General features: G+C 40.4%; 2 protein-coding genes across 2 annotated transcripts in view; one reads left to right on the top strand and one right to left on the bottom strand.

Annotated features, from left to right (window-relative positions):
* Window positions 1–14,748, bottom strand: part of LOC127660937 (metal transporter CNNM1-like) — a 31,483-nt gene extending 16,735 nt beyond the window's left edge. Inside the window, exon 1 of the mRNA XM_052151430.1 lies at window positions 13,311–14,748. Coding sequence (XP_052007390.1) covers window positions 13,311–14,748 — 1,438 coding nt within the window. The remainder of the gene's footprint in view (window positions 1–13,310) is intronic.
* A 4,978-nt stretch (window positions 14,749–19,726) lies between these two features.
* LOC127660898 (inactive heparanase-2-like) overlaps window positions 19,727–20,719 on the top strand; it is an 80,741-nt gene continuing 79,748 nt past the window's right edge. The window contains exon 1 of the mRNA XM_052151368.1: window positions 19,727–20,134. Within this exon, the coding sequence (XP_052007328.1) occupies window positions 19,884–20,134 (251 nt within the window). The 5' untranslated portion in view covers window positions 19,727–19,883. The remainder of the gene's footprint in view (window positions 20,135–20,719) is intronic.

The following is a 20,719-nucleotide window of genomic DNA, read 5'->3' as shown; positions in this document are numbered from 1 at the left end:
TCTGTCATGTAATTGGTACCATCTCCTAGTGACCATTTGTAATTAGAGTGATTGATCACATGACTCTCTGCCCAAATATGCAGGACTATCACCACTGGTTGGAGCAATCTGAACCCAATCTGATTCGTTTAGCATTCCATGATGCTACAGCATTTACGATGTTGTCATCTGATCCAGGAAGGCTAACGTGTTTGTAGCCAGATAGCAAGATGCAATATAGCCAGATGCGGTGTGAGGTGTAAGGATAATTTTGAGTAGCTGTTTGTTCCTGAGGCTGTCAAATTCAACAGTGGTACAATAGCACTCTCAACAGACAAACATTATGAATCATATCCTCCTCTTCAAATACAACACAGAACTAGCAAAATGACTGACGTGTGGAAAGAATCAATGTTTGCACATTTTTGTTTGCTGTTTACCAAGTCTACAACTGTCACAGAGGCTGGTGTGATATCTTAAGACACTTATTTAATTAATGTCTTTAAGGGAGTAGGACATTGTTTTGCATATTTGATAATGTTATTTTAAATTTTTTTGCAGCTTGAAGCTCGATAAAGAAGCTTACATTTATGCTAAAATGCCACTCTTGTCATGAAGCTTAATGTGTCCAGTTAAACAAAGATATCTCAAAGATAGTACTCATCCTGGACTTCAAGTAGTGAGTGGACTAGTAGTAGTGGACTTCTGAAATTAAGAGGCAATTCATTTTGTGAAATTTCAAGTTAATTTCCAAATTAATGTTACCAAAAGTGTTGATTTGGTGAGTGGGTGAGTTGTTTATACTCTGTAGTAATTATTCCATCCATTTCCACCAATTTGACCCTTCTATGCTAATTTGCATACCAGTTGTAACATGGGCGGACAATCTCACATAATCTCCCAATCTTGAAACAGAAGTCAGCTAATCATAGCGCTAAGTCTAACTACAAGACTTTTTAAAACTTTTTTTTTACCATCTTCACATTCACACCATGCTTTAGGACTCAATAACTTCAGTGCAATATGCTCAAGGGAGACAAAAGAGACACTGCCTTCTGAAACTTTACACGCTGGTGTCACTGTTGGACAGTGTTACTTTAGAAAAAAAGAGTGCTTTATATGCTATTTCATATCATATTTCATAATATTTGTTTGCTTTATTTTAGTGCTGTCAATTAGTTTCCCATAAATTTTTATAGGAGGCACTGCCTACATTGCCAGAAATATACCTCTGTCTTAAATTAATTGCACAAAACTGCAGTGTTATTAAATTAATTCATGCATCGATAAAGCCATTAGGCAAAGTGTACTAAATCAATAGTCATTTAACTTTAGTAAATTACCAGCAATGGTGTCCTTTAAATTAATTTTACTCTTTAGATGCTTATGTGTGCAGTTTCTGGTGCAGAGAGTCTTCTGCATTGTTGCTGTGGTTGAATTTGCATGACTGTCACTTGCCATAAAAAAAGGTTATAAATGAAAGCGTATGAGGAGATTAACTATGACAGCTCTGAAAATTCAGACCTGGCCTTATGTAAACAGTGCTAAGGGATGATGCAATGGGGTTTGGGAAGGCATGCAGCTCTGATGATAAAGCTGACCAAGCTTAAAACCTGGAATCTGCTAGTTTTTAAGCTAAAAAAGCTAAAAAGCCACTCAGGCTTTAATGTCTTTCTGACATGACTTCATGTTACACCTCTTCACGAATTAAGTTGCCAAATTTAGTTTTTCCATCTTTTGAGGAATTATTATTTTTTTATTTATGGAGTTATTTGAAACATTAAAACATATTGAACTGATTTTGATGTTCAAAAAAACAAACAAGAATTTACATTCATGCAATACCGTGAATAAGAAGATGAAAACTGTCTGTTTTAAAACCAAGGTATACAGTGAAACCATTAAATCCCTAGTGGAGCTAAAGTGCAATTTAATAGCATTTGAACAAACTCATAAATGTAGTTGGTTATGTAATGCAAATGTTCAAATGTTTCACCGTAAGTCATGCTCTTTAGTAAAAGTGTTTTGATGTCATAAAATAGAATTGTGTGAGGAACAGGGTGAAAAGTGTTTATTAAAGAAGCTGAGCCGTTGGATTAGCCACGCCCCCTCTTACCAAAACCCTGCACTCCAAAGATACCAAATTAACTTTATTGAGACTGACATTTAGCAGAAGCGGTTGTCAACAACAACAGCATCAAAATATCACCCTCAACTGGCAACTGTTATGAGCAACATGGCATGAAGCCCCAATAATTCACTTCAACTATGAGAACATGCAAAATGACAGGCAGAAAGCATCAGAAACTGCAGCCTGCAGACACATTTTTGATTGCTGTTTACAGAGTCTAGAGCTGTCACAGAGACCAGTAAGATATCTCACGACACTTATTTCATTAATATCTTTCAGGGAGTAGGAAACTTTTAAACATAAATGTTTCAGCACCTTTAATTTACAATCTCCTCTTTTCCTTGTGATAAGTGTGATTTTGGTTTAGTGCCACTAGTGTTCATTTCAACAGAAAACTGGCGTGTACAATGAGCTATATAAACATGCTTGTATAGTAAAGTGATTCTATAAGACCACACAAGAATGATAGGTCAAATAAAAATATACTGGACTGACAGCAAACCTGCAGCCCATATATAAGCACAGCACATTTTTCTATCTCATCTCACATTATGAGTGAACTCCAGGAAAAAGAAGAAGGAATACATCCAGAGCTCATAATCCGAAGCCATGCTTATGTACAATATTGTTTACTGAATGTCCAGACAGACACTCTTACCAATAAAATAAACTATTAGAGCTGACATTTCTGTTAATCATCAGATGGCATTAGATCATAAGATTTGGAATATCATTTCATCCAGAGTGGATTAACTGATATAATCCTTTCCCCTCAACCTCTGTATTGATAGAGAACCTGACAGACAGTCAGTCTGTCTCTCTCTCTCTCTCTCTCTCTCCCCCTCTCTCTCTGGTCTCTGCGGCAGTGGTACACTCTGAGTGAGAGTAAAGAATTCTGCAGGAGTCAAGTTGAGAACAAGGGCAATGCAGCACAACACACCTAAGAACTAAGAACTGATGTTCAGGGAACTGCAATATGTTATTATACAACACACGCACGCACGCAAGCACGCATGCATGCACGCACACAAGCACGCATGCACGCACGCACACACACACACACACACATACACAGAGCCAGGGGATCTGAGCCCACAAGGATGTCCCTGTGATTCCCTCTGCTGCTGTGCCAGCAAATGAACTCATTAAATCTGGCACTGTATGTGATGTATGGCAGAGCAGTGAAAATACCAAAAATAAAATACAATAAAAAGTACAGTGTAATATTAAAAACAGAGACTGTGGAAGAGGCAGTTTAATTTAAATCCCTGATGTTTTTTAAAAATAATAAATCCAATAACATAAATAGGTTGACCTCAAGGGACTTTAGGGTGTAATACATAAGTAAATGCATGGTTTCCTTTTCCTCACTTTACATTGGTTATACGTACAGTATTTATTCCTACAGAAAACAGATAAAGAGATATAGAAACGTCTTGGTTACTGTTGTAACCTCCGTTCCCTGATGGAGGGAACGAGATTGTGCCGATGTAGTGACACAAGGGGTCACGCTTGGGAGCCCCAAACACCTATGATATTTGAGAAACGGCCAATGAGAATTTGCTAGTGGAATTTGCATGCCACTCCCCAGACATATGGGTGTAAAAGGAGCTGGCTTGCAACCACTCATTCAGGTTTGTGCTGAGGAGCCGAGACAGAGTCACGGCCATTTCAGCGGGTAGTTCAGTGTTGTGGCAGGAGGGACATAATGTCTCGTTCCCTCCATCAGGGAATGGAGGTTCCAACAGTAACTAAGACATTCCCTTGCCATCTGTCACTCACTCGAAGTTGTGACAATGTAGTGACTTTAGGGGTCCCTATACGAAATGCCACAACTAGCTGAACTGTGTTACGTGGATCGGCAGTGCAGGTGCAGGTGCAGGCAGGTCACTGCGTGCCCTACGCAAACTTCCCAATGCCCCAATGTCTCATGGTCTCTTGCACTTAAAGGAGGGGACAATATGTACATACAATGGGAACAGGCTGTGCCAATCGCTTCGGCATTTTCTCTTCTTTTTCTCAGATATAGGTATAGCAAGGCTGGGTCTGCCACCTCCCAGGGCAGCACTTGCAGGCTCACCACCTGGTCCCTAAAAGGGGTTGTGGGAACCTTGGGCATATAGCCCGGCTGGGGTCTAAAGATCACGTGAGAGTATGCTGGACCGAACTCTATGCATGTGTCACCGACAAAGAACACCTGCATGTCCCCAACCCTCTTGATGGAAGTGAGCGAAGTCAGGAGGGCCGTCTTCAATGAGAGGGCCCTTAGCTCAACTGACTCCAGAGGCTCAAACGGGCTCTCCGCAGGACTAGCTGGACGACGGAGAGATCCCGCGAGGTAATGAGGCGTGGCCTAGGAGGATTCAACCTCCTAGTACCTCTAAGGAACCTGATGATCAGACCGTGCTTCCCCAAGGACTTACCTTCCACAGCATTGTGGTGTGCAGCTAGAGCTGCCAAATACACCTTCAAGGTGGAGGGAGACAGTCACCCCTCCAACCTCTCCTGCATGAAGGAAAGCACCAACCACGCATCTCTGGAGGTCTTCACCTCGGGAAGAAAACCAATTCGTGAACAGACGCCACTTCAAGGCATACAGCTGCCTCGTAGAGCGAGCCCTGACCTGAGTGATAGTGTCTACTACCGCCGGTGGTAACCCACTTAGGTATTCCACGTCCCATCCAGGGGCCAGACGTGGAGATTCCAGAGTCCTGGGCATGGGTGCCAAATCGTGCCCTGTCCCTGAGAAAGGAGGTCCTTCCTCAAGGGAACTCGCCAGGAAGGAGCTTTCGTGAGGAGTGAGTACTCCGAGAACAAAGACTGGGTGGGCCAGTACGGCACTACCATCACAACCTGTTCTTTGCCCTCCATAACTTTGCACAAAGTCTGTGCAAGCAGGCTCACAGGGGGAAACGCATACTTGCGCAGAGTATGCCAGGGAGCATACGGATGCAATTGAACCTGGGCAGGTGCCTGGTGAACTCAATCGTGTAGCCGAGTCAAATCATCCTGGTCAACAAGCGCAACAGGTTGGAGAGTGCTAGCCACGTGTAGCGTCTGGAGGAATCAATGAAGGATAATCATGGACTCAGCTATTTTGGGACAAAGGACCCCTGTAAGATCACGGAAATGGTCTGTGATAGTACAAAAGAACTGTTGACAGAGAACCCTCGTGGTGCTCCCTCGTGGTGCCCCCCCTCCCCCGCACGTGACACCCGCGTGCTTACCATGAGAAAAACCATGTGGAACTTTGAACGTAAAAATGTGTGTGCCTTTCCCATAAAGCCTAAAGGGGCTTATTTTTAATGAAAAATGTTTTAATCCCTGTGTGCTGTGTATGTTTGGTGTTAGATCAAAATTAGTAGAATTGTTTCATTTGCGTAGAAAACTCTGAGGCTTTATATGTAATAGCCTGAGAGTGTTTAACCATTTTTTAAGTGTCACAAATACATTTTTCTTGATATCAAATTAAACCTTACAACTTGCCCTAGCCGAATATAAATATGAGGTCACCTTAGAATTGTATCCTGCTAGGTTTTCACCATCTTTTGAGTCATTCAGCCCAAAATCTCTTACCGTCATAAACCCAGCCAGAAACATGCAAATGAGCCGTGGTCGGAACAAAGGAATCATTCTCCTGCCCAAAGAAAGGGGACTTTTACGACCCCCCAAAGGAATGCTCAGGCTGCTGAAGCTCACTCAATCCTTACTGAGAAGGAGAAATGAACCCCTTTTAATCCTATATATCCTATATATATCCCTGTGATAAATGTATTAACATGTATCTAATGTTCCATCTCATAATTTTCCTAAATGTTGTTTGGTCTATGTTCTCTTGCAAACTCTAATGGGTTAATGTTTCAGACTTTGCATACTATGGTTAACCGAAATCATATGTGTGGCATATTTGGTCTCTATAACTTGGTATTTTGAAGATCAAAATGACTGTGTACATGATATGTCGATAACAACAACATATTAGTATTACAAGAATATTTCCTAGTTTCTTCATTGGCTACCACCCCTCTTAGAACAAAGAGCCATAAACCAAATTCCTGCCTGGAACTCAAACCCTTCTTATTGGTTGAGCCAATGAGAGGTGGGACATGTTTCCTAAGGTTATAAATTGCTTCTCTCTCTCTTGGTTCGCTCTCTTCTTGCTCTCTTAGCCTCTCTTGCTTCCTGCCTCTCTTGCTTTCTGGTTCTCTGAGCCTTGTGCTCTCTTACTCTCTTGGGCCTTCCTGAGAAGTCCTAATGAAGATGATGCTGAACTAGAAGGCCCTCAAGGACTCCCAAGCGTGCGCCAGGCTACGGCCTTGTCTTTCAATTCACCAAGATCCTCTGACTCTCACTGGTTCTCTCTCATCAAGACAACATCATCAAAGATCAACTGGAGCCTCATCAAATTGCATCAGGACAGTTTAATTCAAATGGGACATGCAAGTATCAAACTTAGTCTCATCAAGTGATACATTAAGTATCCTTACCCCTTTCTAAAAAGGGCGTGTCAGAACTAATATGATGGTTTGCTCAGGCTGTTGATCTGCTGAACTTCAAACAATGCTATAACTTCTTGCCTTCCTGTATTCTGCTTCAGCCCTCTTTCCCTTGGTAAACTGTATGCATGTATGTATATGTATGTTAGAGTAGTTTAAATGTTTAGTCTAGTTAATAAAGTCTTGTTCATGTCACATGTAAAGTTGTCTGTGTCTCAAGCTCATATCTAAAGTCACTAATCATAGATTTTGACTACTTGCTCTTAATACTTAGTAAGAAAGACATTTCCCATGCCCCGGAAATTTACATTTCTATTAATTAATTAATTAATAACCAATATTGAGTGTTCACGGGATGAACCAAGTATTTGGTTGTAATGTTAATGTAGCTACATCAAGTTAACCCGATTAACTGATCCAAATATTCATAATCGATTATAACAAGTTATGATTGATTATTAATATTTCATAGAGCTGATTCGCTACACACGTGTCCAAACTCTGAGTAAGGGGCACCAATGGGAAAATCACATTTTACGTACCTGCGGATGGGGCCTCGTGGCAAGCCGGAGCAGGAACTGCCACGTTAAGGAGCCTCACATACCGAACCCGTGGCTGTGTTGAGAGAAATGCTAAAGCACTTATCTCGCTCTGCATACCCACCATAGTACCGGTCAGTGACGGGAGGAGGCTGAGCGTCCACGGGGTTCATTACAACTGCCTAAGTATGGGTGTGTGTGTGTGCAGCAGCTGGGTGTGCGAAGGCGGGGAAACAGTGTTCGCAGTGTCCCGGCTGCAAATGTTCAATGCATGGCAGTCGTGACAGCGACGGCCGTAAATTTTGAGTGTGTGACACAGGGAGTGAGGAAACTACTCTTTATTTTAAAGTGTGGGTGCCACAGCACCTTGGGCATATGGCAAAATCAAAAACAAAAGGAAACAAAAGATTCTCCTCCCATCCCTCCTTCCTGCAAGTCAGCACCACATCCACTTACAGCAGGTCTCCTCGGGTCCTCCTGGGTCACCCATCTCAGGGGCGCTTCGAGGCCTTACTGGGGTTCTTGGTGCCAGACCGTGGGATGGGGACGTCAGAGCGGTTGGCGGTCTGAGTCAGTGTTGCTGCTGCAGGAAGATGGCCTCGGTGATGAGCAGATGGGTGCGGGATATTGAACCACACCAGGTCAGGATGTGTTGGATAGCCTCCGTCTGCTTCTTCACTGTCGAGAACTGCTGGGAAATGTCCTCGATGGTGTTGCCGAACAGGTCAGCCTGGGAGATGGGTGCGTCAAGAAAGTGAAACTTGTCGGCATCCCTCATCTCTACCAGGTGGCACTCCTGGACCACCACAGGTGGACATCGCCTGCGCGAGACCGAGCTGTGACCTTCTTCGATCCATAGGTCTAGGTCGGTCACTGAGTGAAGCTCCTTAATCATTCCTGGGTCAGGACTACCCTTGTGCAGCTCTTTCAATGCCTTGGCCTGGTGAACTTGCAGGAGGGCCATGGCATGCAGGGTGGAGGTGGCCTGTCAAGTGGCACTATAAGCCTTGGCCATCAGGGACTATGTAGACCTACATGCCTTGGACGGCAGTCTCAGGTCCTCAACCGCCTTGTCCACCTGAGGAATCTCCATGAACCCCCTGGCCACCCCACCGTCAAGGGTAGTGATAGTGGAGGAACTCAGAGGCTGGGTTCGGGCACTAAAAATCCCTCATGCACCTTTGGGAAGAATGGAACTGGGGCAGGGCGTGGCTGTGAGCGGAGCTCCGAGCCCAGGAACCAGTAATCAAGCTGCGAGGGCTCAGTATAGGGTGGAGGGTTCCACTCAAGCCCGACACTCGCAGCACCCAGGGTAAGCATGGTCGCCAGCTCCGGGTCGGCCTCAGACTGGGCAACCACACCCGAAGGTGGGAACCCAGCCGAGTTCTCCGTGTCCGTCTGTACCAGCCCACTCTCCTATGCTGCGGTCACGAGCTCATCCTGCTCCCGAAACACGAATGAGACATTAAACTCACCCTGGTAAATCAACCGCAATGTTACCATGGTTATGCTCTTGCAGTGAGAGCATGAACCATCCACAAACATCTCAGCGTGGCTACGGTCCATACACTTGAGGCAAAGATCGTGACAGTCAGAGGCGGAGAGATAGCGACTCATCGAGGATGGACACACAGATGGAAAGGCATCTGTAAAAAGACTGTCAGTGCTTACTCTTTAAGAGGAAATCCTCTTTCAGTATATACTCTTTTAGAGTAACTGCCAAAGTGCCCAGGGGTGTTCTCTGCATATATCCAACAGCATACAACACTTTGTTTTAGAGGTGAATGGAACGGCAGTGGATTTCATCGACACCACTCGGCTCGGAAGAACAAATCTGAATGAGTGGTTGCATGCCAGCTCCTTTTATACTACTATGTCTGGGGGAGTGGCATGCAAATTCCCCTCGCCATTTCTCATTGGCCTTTTCTCAAATATCAGAGGTGTTTGGGGCTCCCAAGAGCGACCCCTAGTGTCACTACATCGACACAACATCTTCTAATTTATATAAACATTTTTGATAAATGTTTTCTTCAAGCCTTCTAGCACCACTTATAGTTCAACATTTCATGTACATTTTAGCTAATAACAAATAAGAAAATAAGTGGTTCTAATTTCCATTTTCATCCAGTTCCAGTTTTCATTATATATTATTTTGATGGTTCACCGGGTTCCCACCTCCACCTTGCCCATCCTTTATGTGTTACAATTATGTATTAGCTACAATGTATAATGAAGTTGAGTAATAAATAGTGGTACATCTACTCATCATACTGAGTGTTTTTGAATGTAAGTGCACTTGTGAGCTCCAGTTTCCAGGTGAAATGGTCACAGATGGGTACCAAAAGCTAGTTCTAAAGAGAGTTGTTTTTAGCTGTCTTTAGCATATTTTATGAACTCTACCCCCAAACCCCAACCCTAAACCTAACGGTCAGTGGAGTAAAAATTTTATCTTAGATGGAAAATGGAATTGCAATTATCACTAATTATGCAAAAGCAAATACTCCCTGGTTCCAGCGTGGGACTAGATGCTGGGTCTCCCATGCTGCTGACACAATTTGCAAAGGTTAAACACGCGTGATCCGCCAAGATTTCTGATGGGAGCAGAAACTTGTCAGTAACTCTGCATAATGTGGCTGATGTCAGGGACTGAAACATTTGAAAGCAGCATGTCCACTTCTCGTGTTATCATATTGTTATCATACCTTTGAACTACTTTTCCTAAAATGACCACCTGGGGTGCTATGACCAAACAAACCAACTCAACTTTAGACATGCTATAGTTTAGGGCTTGTTTACTGTTGAAAACACTTCCTGTGCAACACTATTCAGCAAATCACTTGGAGACAGATGGACGCAGACAGCAACCAGCCCATGATCAATCAACTTGTGGTTCTTGATTCTAAATTACTAACAAAGCTGATGTGATAAGAATCAGGTGTGTTTATTTTTAAATCTCAAATTGCAAATAACCAATATGTGTTTACATTTTTTAGATTCTACATCTGGTGTGAAAAATTATGGCTTAAGTATTTTCAAAGAACTGATACATGCTGGCAGCTTTACTACTTGAGTAACTTAATCCTCAAAAAAGGTCATTATCTTCAGCCTCACCTTTACCTGCTGTTCAGCATCTGCCTTATTTCAGTGACTGGAAGGTTGAGCCTGCATATTTTATTATCTCAGCTGTAATATGTTCACTGAATGCAGAGTCTTCAAAGAGAGGCTGGTCGGGTGCTCACAGTGTGAGGAAACAGATTCTTATCTCTCCCTCTCTGCTCTTTTTGTCCATTAGGTCCCAAGCTGAGACACTGATTGGACCAAAAGGTCACTACTGCAGCTAATCTAACCTGATGTTTCTGTACAGACAAGCACTGAGAGGAACTTACATTTTGAAGGGATACTTCACCCAAAAATACGATTTCTGCTTTTATTTACTCTCAAACAAAGTTGCATTCTGTCCCCCCCCCACAGGGAACACACAAGGATAATTATTTGAATAATCTTTATGCAGCTCTTTCTATCACCCAACAGTTCATAGTGACCATAGCTGTTAATCTTTAAAAAACACTTAAAAGCAATATAATAGTAGTTCATATGACGGGAGTCTTCTGAAGCCATTCGATAGCATTGTGTGAGGAATAGAGTGAAATTTTGGTCATTATTTCCGGAGATTCGCATTTCAGTCTCTAGCGTGTCATGCTTGCTAACAAGTAAAATGCCCAAATCAATGCCATTTTGGCATCAATTACATCAAACCTGGCAATGTGGTACCATTTGTTTCAATATGAGCAATAGTACATGAGATTTCAGATCTTTGGTTGATGAGAATATTATCAGTGAATAAAGACTTAAATTCTGGTCTGTTTCTTACACAACGTTATCATAGTGACTTCAGAAGATTTAAAATACAGCAGGTCACTTCTTTTATGGTAAGTGTTTATTTATTTATTGGAGCTTGACAACCATAGTCACTATGAACTTCTTAGTATTTTTCTACAATGTTCCTATTGTGTTCCACAGAAAAATTACATGTAGTTTTCAAATACCATAAAGGTTAGTGAATAATGACAGATTTAACTGTCAATTAACTGCAACTATTCCCTAAAGGCCTGCTTGTCTTCTTAATTTGTGTATGACTAATGTGATTGTGCAATTGATTTACTATGTTTTACAGGATATTTGCTGGATAAGACTTTTGTAAAAACATTTACAAGTGTAAGCAAGTCTGCTTGATCTGAAAGAGTGCCACAGGGTTGAACTGTAATTAAAGGCTTAAAATAGACATTGATACTCCAATGTGATTTTTAAGAAATGTATTTTGAATAGAGTGATAACTGAACTCTAATTGCAATTCACTACTGTGTGTGAACTTAGACATCAGTGCTCGGCTAAATGATGTCCCTGCTGACAGTTCTGCTGCATGGTAGAAAATAATTTGAGGTTCTACTTTTGGTCTGGGGCTTTGCTTAAACTGTGTCCAGGATTCCGGCACTGATTCAATTATTCCTTATACCATATTAACTGCATATAAGCATAGGGATGGTAAATCTGGTAAATCATGTGCCCTGCAAGAGTGGTAAATCTGACAGGTTACTGTTTTATAGCTCTTTCACAAGGCTAAATTACAACATTCTGCACCCAATTGCTGCTCTCAGTAGTTCTGAGTCTGTGCCTTCAGAGAAAATGCCATAAATCACAATACAAAAGTATTACGTAATGGCCACTGTGATGCAGTCGTTAAGGCCACAGTATGATTTCATGCCAGGAGTCAGAACACATCACATCAATGTCTAGGCTCAGGGCCAGACCTAGAAACTGTAGCATTTTATCCTTTCGTTCCACGCATGTCTATGCATGACATTAGTAATTTATGGATTCTCTGTAGAAGGTGCGTCAAAATAGGTTTTTCTTCTAGCAAACAGTGGCTAATACCTGCTCTCATGGTGAATAGTAGGTAAGGATGACAGAATGAATGCTGTTGCCATGGGAACAAATTCAGATTGTTTCAGTCCAGACTCCAGTCCCTATGCAGATGTCAGCTGAAGTCGTAAAGGAGAAGCTTACACTAAATCTTAAATGTAAAAGGATTGAATGATGTCAGAAAAGACTCAAAGAGTTATATTTTTGGACACATCACAGTCAGTGCTTGGAAGGAGAACTACGCCAAAGTATTTTTGTTACACATTAAACCTCATGTTCTGTTGACTTTAAAATTGACTTTACCATCTTAATATTTGGGGTTCCAGGAGAACCAATGACATACAAGTAAAAAAATTATTAACTTTTTATTTTTCCCCAAATTATTTTAGTTCCTCTGACATAGTCAAAAGCAAATATTTTTAACCCTCTGTTGTAACACAAAGTGGACTTGCACTTTTCAGATGTGTATGTTATCCGTATAGTAACATTGTTTCTGTTTGGGGTAAATTTGACCGTAGCAAAAACACATTGTATTAAATATGTTCATGTTTTATATGTGGGTTCTCGGATTCCACAAACAGAAGTAAAAATTTCATGGAGGACGTTTGATGTATGCTATCAAGTTAAATCTTTATTTTTAGAATCAGCATAAGATTAGGGAAAGGCAAAAAGGATCAACCTATGATTTTTGAGCTATTAAAGGAATATTCAATAGAAGTTAAGCTCAGTTGACAGCATCTGTGGCATAATGTTGAGTTCAACGTGTCCCTCCTTTTCTTTAAAAAAGCTAAAATCTGGGTTCCAGTTAGAACTGAATGGGGCCAAATTTTAAATGTTAAAATACTCACTGTTTCAAAAGTACAGTACATGCACAAGACGTAAACAATATCAAGCATGATTTAAGTGTGATAAAATTGCTTGCAGCATGAAGCATTTACATGTTTCCATTGATCATGGTATAAATAAAAGGGGGTGTTGTTCTTGCTTGTTTTGATTATTGGGGAACACCTCCCCCCAGTCCCCCGGAAACAATGTCCCTGGTAATGTATCACAATCACTATTATGCTGGAACTGAAGAGATCTTAAATCATAATGCCACTAACTATATTATCTCATACCTTTGTGCTTCAAATCACTGTAGACTAATTAGCCTATCAAAACACATTCATATCTCACTGATTTAAATTGGGGTTTTTTTTCTACTCAAAACCACTATACAGCAACTTTATACTCCAGACAGCCTACCTTTCTTGAACTGCTCCAGCATTGCATCCAGCTTGGTGTCATTAAAGACACAGTGCAGTGGGTGCTTGTAGAACTGAGTGATGGTTTTTAACGGGGTGCAATCATCCGGATCAACAAATGCCAGATCTTTGACAAACAGAATATCGATAATATTGGATCTTTCATTCTCAAACACAGGGATGCGAGTGTACCCACTCTGCATCACATCTGACATTGTGTAGAAGTCCAGTATGGCATCCGAGGCCAGCATGAAGCAGTCATTGAGAGGGGTCAGAACATCTTCCACCGTTTTGGTCCTGAGTTCCAGAGCTCCCTGTATGATGTTCAGCTCCTCTTTCACCAGGTCATGATATGGGTCAGTAACTCGCAGCATTGCCAGTAACTTCTCACGGGTGTAGAAGTTACTGATTTCCTGGTGCAGCATATTGTCTAGTAATTTACTGATGGGGTATGTGATGGGAAAAGTGATCAGCATCAACATCTTGGTCAGCCATACAGTCTTGGATGCAATAGCCAGCCCGTGTCTGGATGCAACGGAATGCGGGAGGATCTCTCCGATGAAGAAGATGAGAAAAGTGCATGCCGCAGTGGCGACAGGCGTCAGCCCGAGGATTTGGCACATCCACACCACCAGGAAAGTGTTGGTGAGCACGTTGCACAGAACTAAGGTGCAGAGGACATAGTTGCCGTGCTTGCGCACGGACTCGATCTTGTGCGCGTACTTTTGCTCCTTCTCGGTGCCGCTGTTCTGCAGCACTCTGAGTTCCACCGGGTCCAGCGCGAGCATGCTGATCACCAGCCCGCTGAACAGCGCTGACAACGCGAGCAGCAGCACCGACAGACCCGCCTGCAACCATCCGTCCGTATGCGGCCGCCGCTCCACCACCGCCAGCCAGAATTCTCGCGTCCTATAGTGCTCCCACTTGAACCCATCAAAGGCGCACATGGAATAATATTTGATATTCTCTCCTCTGCGGAGGTCTTTGGCGAGTAGCTTCACCAGGATGGAGTTTTGGCTTGAGGCGGACTTGAAAGACCCGAGCAGCTCGATATCCGAACTCCTGGCGCTCTCTTCCACGCACAAGTTCTGTTTGGGATGCACCTGCCCCTCTCTGCCCGACTCCGGTTCCTCTATGAACGCGATCCACGGCGCGGCTGTTCCGCTGCTGACAGTTCGGTTGAGCCTCTGCGGGGATGCTGCATAGTACACCCGCAACATGAACCGCGTCCCCTCGGTCGCTTTCAGCAACCCGTCCTGCACGGACAGATCTCCACCCGTGTCCTCCGGTCGGAAGCCCAGCAGCCCGCGGGTCGGTGTGGGCAAAGCAGTGAGGATCAGGAGAACCAGGGGCAGAAGGCATGGTCTTGGGATGCGGTGCGGGAGGAGAGCATCCGCAGCATCAGCAGCCATGATGCTGAGTGGATTGTAGAAGGACATTGGCGAGCTGGATCACGTGGCGATTACACACGCATACACACCCACACGGACACACACTTTCACTCTGTTTGACGACTCAGTGTAACAGCTGGAGTCTGGTGTAAATAAAAGTGACACTGCAATGACGTCATGACGCTTTGCAGAGGGAAAATGATGAAGCTGCAATACAGTATGCAGCAAGCAGGGAAAGCACAGTACTGGCCGAAACCACCAGTCAGAGAAAATTTATTTAGATTTACTTTTTTTTTACCATTCTTAATCCAGAATAGGCCTAATCTTAATCTTCTTTAAGGTATAGCCTATCGTAATTGCATAATGATTTTCTATACAATTAAATTAAATGCATTACATAACAAGTATCAAACCATGTGTCATAAGTTATTCTCAGAAATAACATTTCTTACTCCTTTTTGCAATTTTTGCATCTGGCTCCAAGGTTTCACTCTGTACACCTGGTTTTCAGTGGATGTACAGAATTAAATCAGTTAGGGCCTACATTTATTTCACAGATGTCAGGTGTCCTAGTCCATCACGTGTTTCACTAAAGTTGACAGAGCCCAAATACCCTTTGTCTTAATCAGTGAGATTGCTATTTAAATTTGTGACGATGTCTATCTATTCACAGTTAATGTCATGTATTATTCTTCCTGAAACCATACAATAAATTACCAATAATTAAGGTACAACAGGACTAAAAGCCCATAAGGAAAATCTGCCTTTTTTTCTGGTTGCAAAGTGTCTAAAAAAATAAAAAATAAAATATTGTTGAATATCAATAAAGCAAAAATAATTGAGCACAAATATAAATTTTAAAAAGGTTTATATATGTATATACCATATATTTATGGTGATGTAGTGTACATTTGGGGCAATAGTTTTAGGGCAAAATTTGTCAACCCATTTTTTTTTTTATTATGATTTTAGCCCGGTTGTACATATGGCCAATACAATGTTTGTAAAAACAATATAGATGAGAATTGCATTAGTTCCACTCAAATTACAAGCACAAACTTAATTTGTGTGACAAATTGTTTACTCTGGTATTTCAAATTCAAGCAGTCTTCTTCACCACAAGATGGCACTCTAGATCATAATTTGTCTGGATTTCAGAAATGAATTTCATGGGGGGTTGGGGTTTTTTTGACGGGGTGGGGGTTGTTTGACGACATTAACATAAGTATACATACGGCATGAAAACCTTGAAATATAGAAACGTCATCTGTTAAAGTTCTTGAAAAGGAAAGTGCTTGTATAGTGGCTCTGTTATTGTAAATATAGGCCTATATACAGCATAAGTTCATAAACAAACACGCGAAGGAAGACCTCGGTGTGTTTTTATGTTTATCTAAGGTATAAATCACTTTTTATTAAACGGTGCGCAAAATAAAAAATAAAAAATATATATATATTCCCCAGCAGTTTTTCGTTTACTAATGGCAAGAAATTCATTTTGTGGAATGTTTTGTAAATCATTTCGAAATGTCAAAAAGCTTCCATCGCCATAAATAGGGCGACATAATAAGTTGTGGTCTCATACACACTTTTTTAATCCTCTGAGTGTCTGGAGCCGGCCTTAAACAGACAGCCAGTACCTCAAATGGTAAAGGAACACCATTCTGCATCGTTTATGAGTAAGATCAAACTAAAGAAGAAGAAAAATTTGGAGAGTTTTGCCTGTGTGTGCTAACCACTTTCGTCTGCTCAGCATCACTCGCGGCCACCTCGTAAATCAGAGACAAATATGTGGAGTCGTTCTTCTCTCTCGCATTGCCCTGCACGGCTAGTCAACATTCGGACACAACAGCTACAGCATGTAAGTCCATGACCCTGTCGGGGGTCTACAGACAGTGGGGTTTCGGGACACTTTGCAGACCCAGGAAACTTTTAACTATTAAGTTATTGATGGTCCATTTGGTTGAAATGTTGCACGTCCGTGGGCCCTTTAGGAAACATTTGGAGAAAGTGGGAGTCCCGTGTTCGGATGGTTTCACTAACAGTCCATGCAGAACATATACTGTAATATATTTTCTGTTGTGTGAGATGGAATGGGGTAAAAATGAACCGCATGTACAATGTAGATCATGTAAAAAATATGCAATTGCAGTATAAAGGTGACGAAAATAGCTTAACCTAAAACAATTTCGAATTACTTAAATTAGATTAAATCTTTCCATAACTCAGATTTCTTAAATTCTACTACAAATAAATATAGTATGTATTATGATGAAAACTGGTGTTAATTAAGGTGTTTATGAAATGGGCTACCATTGACACAGATTATTGAACATTATACAAAGTCGAATATTACTATTGTTTTCGTTATGAATATGAACTTTGACAACAGACAAATTGCTTAATAAACAATTGTAGAATATATCCAACAGAAATTTATATTTTTTATAACTATTAGCGCACATAACGTTATGTGATATACTTTTAAGTATTTTCGAATATTATCAACACAAATTTATGTCATAATTAATCATGTGTAAAAATATAATTCCTTGGATAACCAGAAACGAATTTTTGATGTCGGGCCACTATGTAGCTAAAACAATGAGTTTATTAATGTGTAAACAAACATTTTTTTTTCTAATATTTTTTTTTTTAGTAAGGACTGAAATATTTATATTCTGTTTTTCTATTCTTACTCAAGTTGACAAATAATTTTCACATATCATTTTTTCTTTTTTTTTTTTTTTTGCCTTTACTAAATAAAAGTAAGGAAATCAGCAAGATGATTTTAGCTTTGTACAAATGTTTTAGCTTTGTACTGTGTATCTTTTTTTTTTTTTTTTTAGCTATATGGGAATAGCAATAGTTGACAGTCTGGGCTGCTATACTGTTTTGTTTCACATTAAACTTCTCAAATATATATAAATATATTTTTAATTATTCTTAATTTGATATACAGCATTTCTACTACTTTAAAAGGCTAAAAGTGCACTTCAAACGTGAACAAAAAACCTTGATGAATCTAGTTATAAATCTGAGGTTGAAGAGAGTAGCCCTGTCTGGTTCACTGCCAAGAAATATACCGTAAAAAGTAGCACAGCGTGTTATTCTGTTACTGCATTATATTTTATTTTTGTTCTCTGCAAGAAGGAGATTCAATATAGCAGCAAACCCGAAATAGTAGGCCTGAGTCTCAGAGGGAAAAAAGGTGGATTTATCCTATTCAATCCTGATATTAGAGATTATATTCTATCAACTGAACAAAGATGTCAATCCCTCATTGAGATGATCCTACAAAGTGTCAGAGCTGCGGCTGACACACTCAGATGCACACTCATATAGGGTAAAAACAAATGTTGAACAAAGTCATACATTTCATAGCAAAGTCATTCAATGCATAGGTGTCGACGAAATGACAATGAGCAGCGTCGGCTTTGAGTGCATCTGGACATTTAGAATTGTAACATTCGACTAACATTCAAACATGTTTTTGTTATTATTCAAAGGTGGAAAAAAAACGATTTGATATTTTTGCAGTTTGCAAACGAATACTCCAAATAGACACACAAGGGCCCGTTTGAAGATCACGGGGTGAATTATAGCTCCATGTATGACTCATGAACGAACACGCTTCTGTCAATTATGGGACGTTCCCAGCGTCCAGCATATGGCAGCCCAATTAAATACATTTTTCGCTTATTTTATTTTATTTTATTTTATTTTATTTTATTTTATTTTATTTTATTTTATTTTATTTTAATTTATTATTATTATTATTATTATTATTATTATTATTGTTTGATTTAGTGAATGGTAAATGGTTTTTGCTTCCCAAGAGACCCAAATTTGGAGAACTTCAAAAACACATTTTTATGAAAAATGCAAGTAGCTTATATGTGTTATGACGCTTTTATCCAAATATATAAACTTTTGGGGTTCATCATGACTTTATTAAGCTTAAGAAAAAATAATCTCTCCTCCTAAATATACCGATTTAAAAGTTATAATATGTTAACTAAAATATATTATATAAGTATTACTACGCATAATTTGAAAAAAGAAATAATAATAATAATAATAATAATATATTATTATTATCATATAGGCCTACATATATATATATATATATATATATATATATATATATATATATATATATATATATATATATATATATATATATAGCTATATAGGCCTATATCAATTTAATTTTTTTATTTTTTAGAAGCAGACCTGTGATTAATACTTAAAATAACTCTTAACTAATGTTATTATTAAGTAACGTCAGTGGAGACGAAATAACAGTTTATCATTTCAATTTGATGTCTGCACGATATTCATATTCTACAGTTTTTTCGTAATAAATAGGGAAACCAGAGACCAGAAAATCATTGGATAATTATTTATTCTGTTTGCGTAATTAAAAGCGGGTCTCTCAGAAATAACTTTAGGCTATTAACGATGTAAAAGAAAAGAAGTGACAAAAAAAAAAAAAAAAAAACACAAAAGCATTGTTTGCAATGCGCTTCGCTGTTTGCGCACCAAAATAGTCTACACCATGCAACGTGGATATTAACAACATGACTGATATTCAAAATAAGGTGAACAGATGATTTCATGCCTACAAATCACGAAGAGGACGGGTCCTTTAATTTTCTGTATACCTTTTTAAAACGAAAATTATGTAGGCCTACTATTTAGTAGGCTAATACAGTCTTGATCTTAAAGTAGAGAAATTACAGATGTCCACAGCACAAAACTAGCCCAAACTTTGACATTATTTAGGATGCTATAGCCTACCGCTTGTTTCCCTAAATCTAATCTAGTTTTCTTTCAGAATGTGCAGACACATAAATTAAGCTCCAGACACCCCTTCACGAGGTGACCCTTCAGTTAAATAAGATCATCTTACCTTTAAGAGCTGTTGCGTTATTCCGGAGGGCGGTGCAGATGCAGCAGTGTGATGGAGGCTGGCCCTGGGGCGTGAGTTTACCCCAGCTAACTGCAAAACAGCTCAAGACAGGGAGGCTGAAAGATACACCAGCGATCAGGACCACAGACACGAGAATCCTCGCTCAAGGAGGGGCATAAACACTTCAGGTGCTCTTGAGTCGGTTTTTATAAGGAGATCTCTGCTTGATCTCCCTTACTGCGCTCCGCCCGGTGCTTGAGGACAGAAGATGCCCAGGCAGTTCCTCTGCCCAGTGTTCGGCTCGTCTCTGTGGTTGGTACTGATACTCCAGTCTCTCATCTCATCCGCCGCTACCTACAAGAGACCTGTGTCAGGAGGAAAGAGACCGAGCTTTCTGGAGAGGACCTTGATTTTACTAGACGTGAATACTCGAAGTCCGGTGAAAGTTTTGAATGACAACTTCCTCTCCTTGCAGTTGGATCCATCGATCATAAAGGATGGCTGGCTGGACTTTCTAAGGTATTACAGGTTTAACCTCTGAATGCAATTGCATCCTGCGGCTGGTGAAGATGCGTTTGGTGATGCTTTAGGTGGCATTAGCAACTGATATTTAAAAAAATCGATAGATACTATCGATACAATCGACACGGCACCTAATACTGATATATTATTCTAACATGCAGAGTATCGACATCACATTTAGATACATAATCCTGTATTTTTCTAATGTACCACTGAAGCTTTTTTTGCTCTTATAGACTATTAAACTTTTATTTTCTCAAAGCACATGCGCACTATATTTGGCTGCACTCTTAGGATATATGAAAGACATCTTGTGTGGATCAGCTGTAACACATCAGCTCATAATGTTTTCATGTGTAATATTTTCAGTTTAATATCCATTAAATAACCGTTTATTCTCGCACTTTGGTTTTTGGATATTTATTTTACGCGTAAACTTCAAAGTGGCCTTAATTCAGTTTGACTGGACAACATGTGTGTTGTGTTGTTAGTGACGTCTGTTTTTTCCCAGAGAAAACTGTTTTGGGATCTCAAAGGATCTGTAGCCTATATAGTGATCTCGGCACGAGAACTTGGACTTCA

The sequence above is a fragment of the Xyrauchen texanus genome, chromosome 20 (assembly GCF_025860055.1).
Source record: "Xyrauchen texanus isolate HMW12.3.18 chromosome 20, RBS_HiC_50CHRs, whole genome shotgun sequence".
Lineage (NCBI taxonomy): Eukaryota > Metazoa > Chordata > Actinopteri > Cypriniformes > Catostomidae > Xyrauchen > Xyrauchen texanus.
This window is presented reverse-complemented; position numbering and strand designations above follow the sequence as displayed.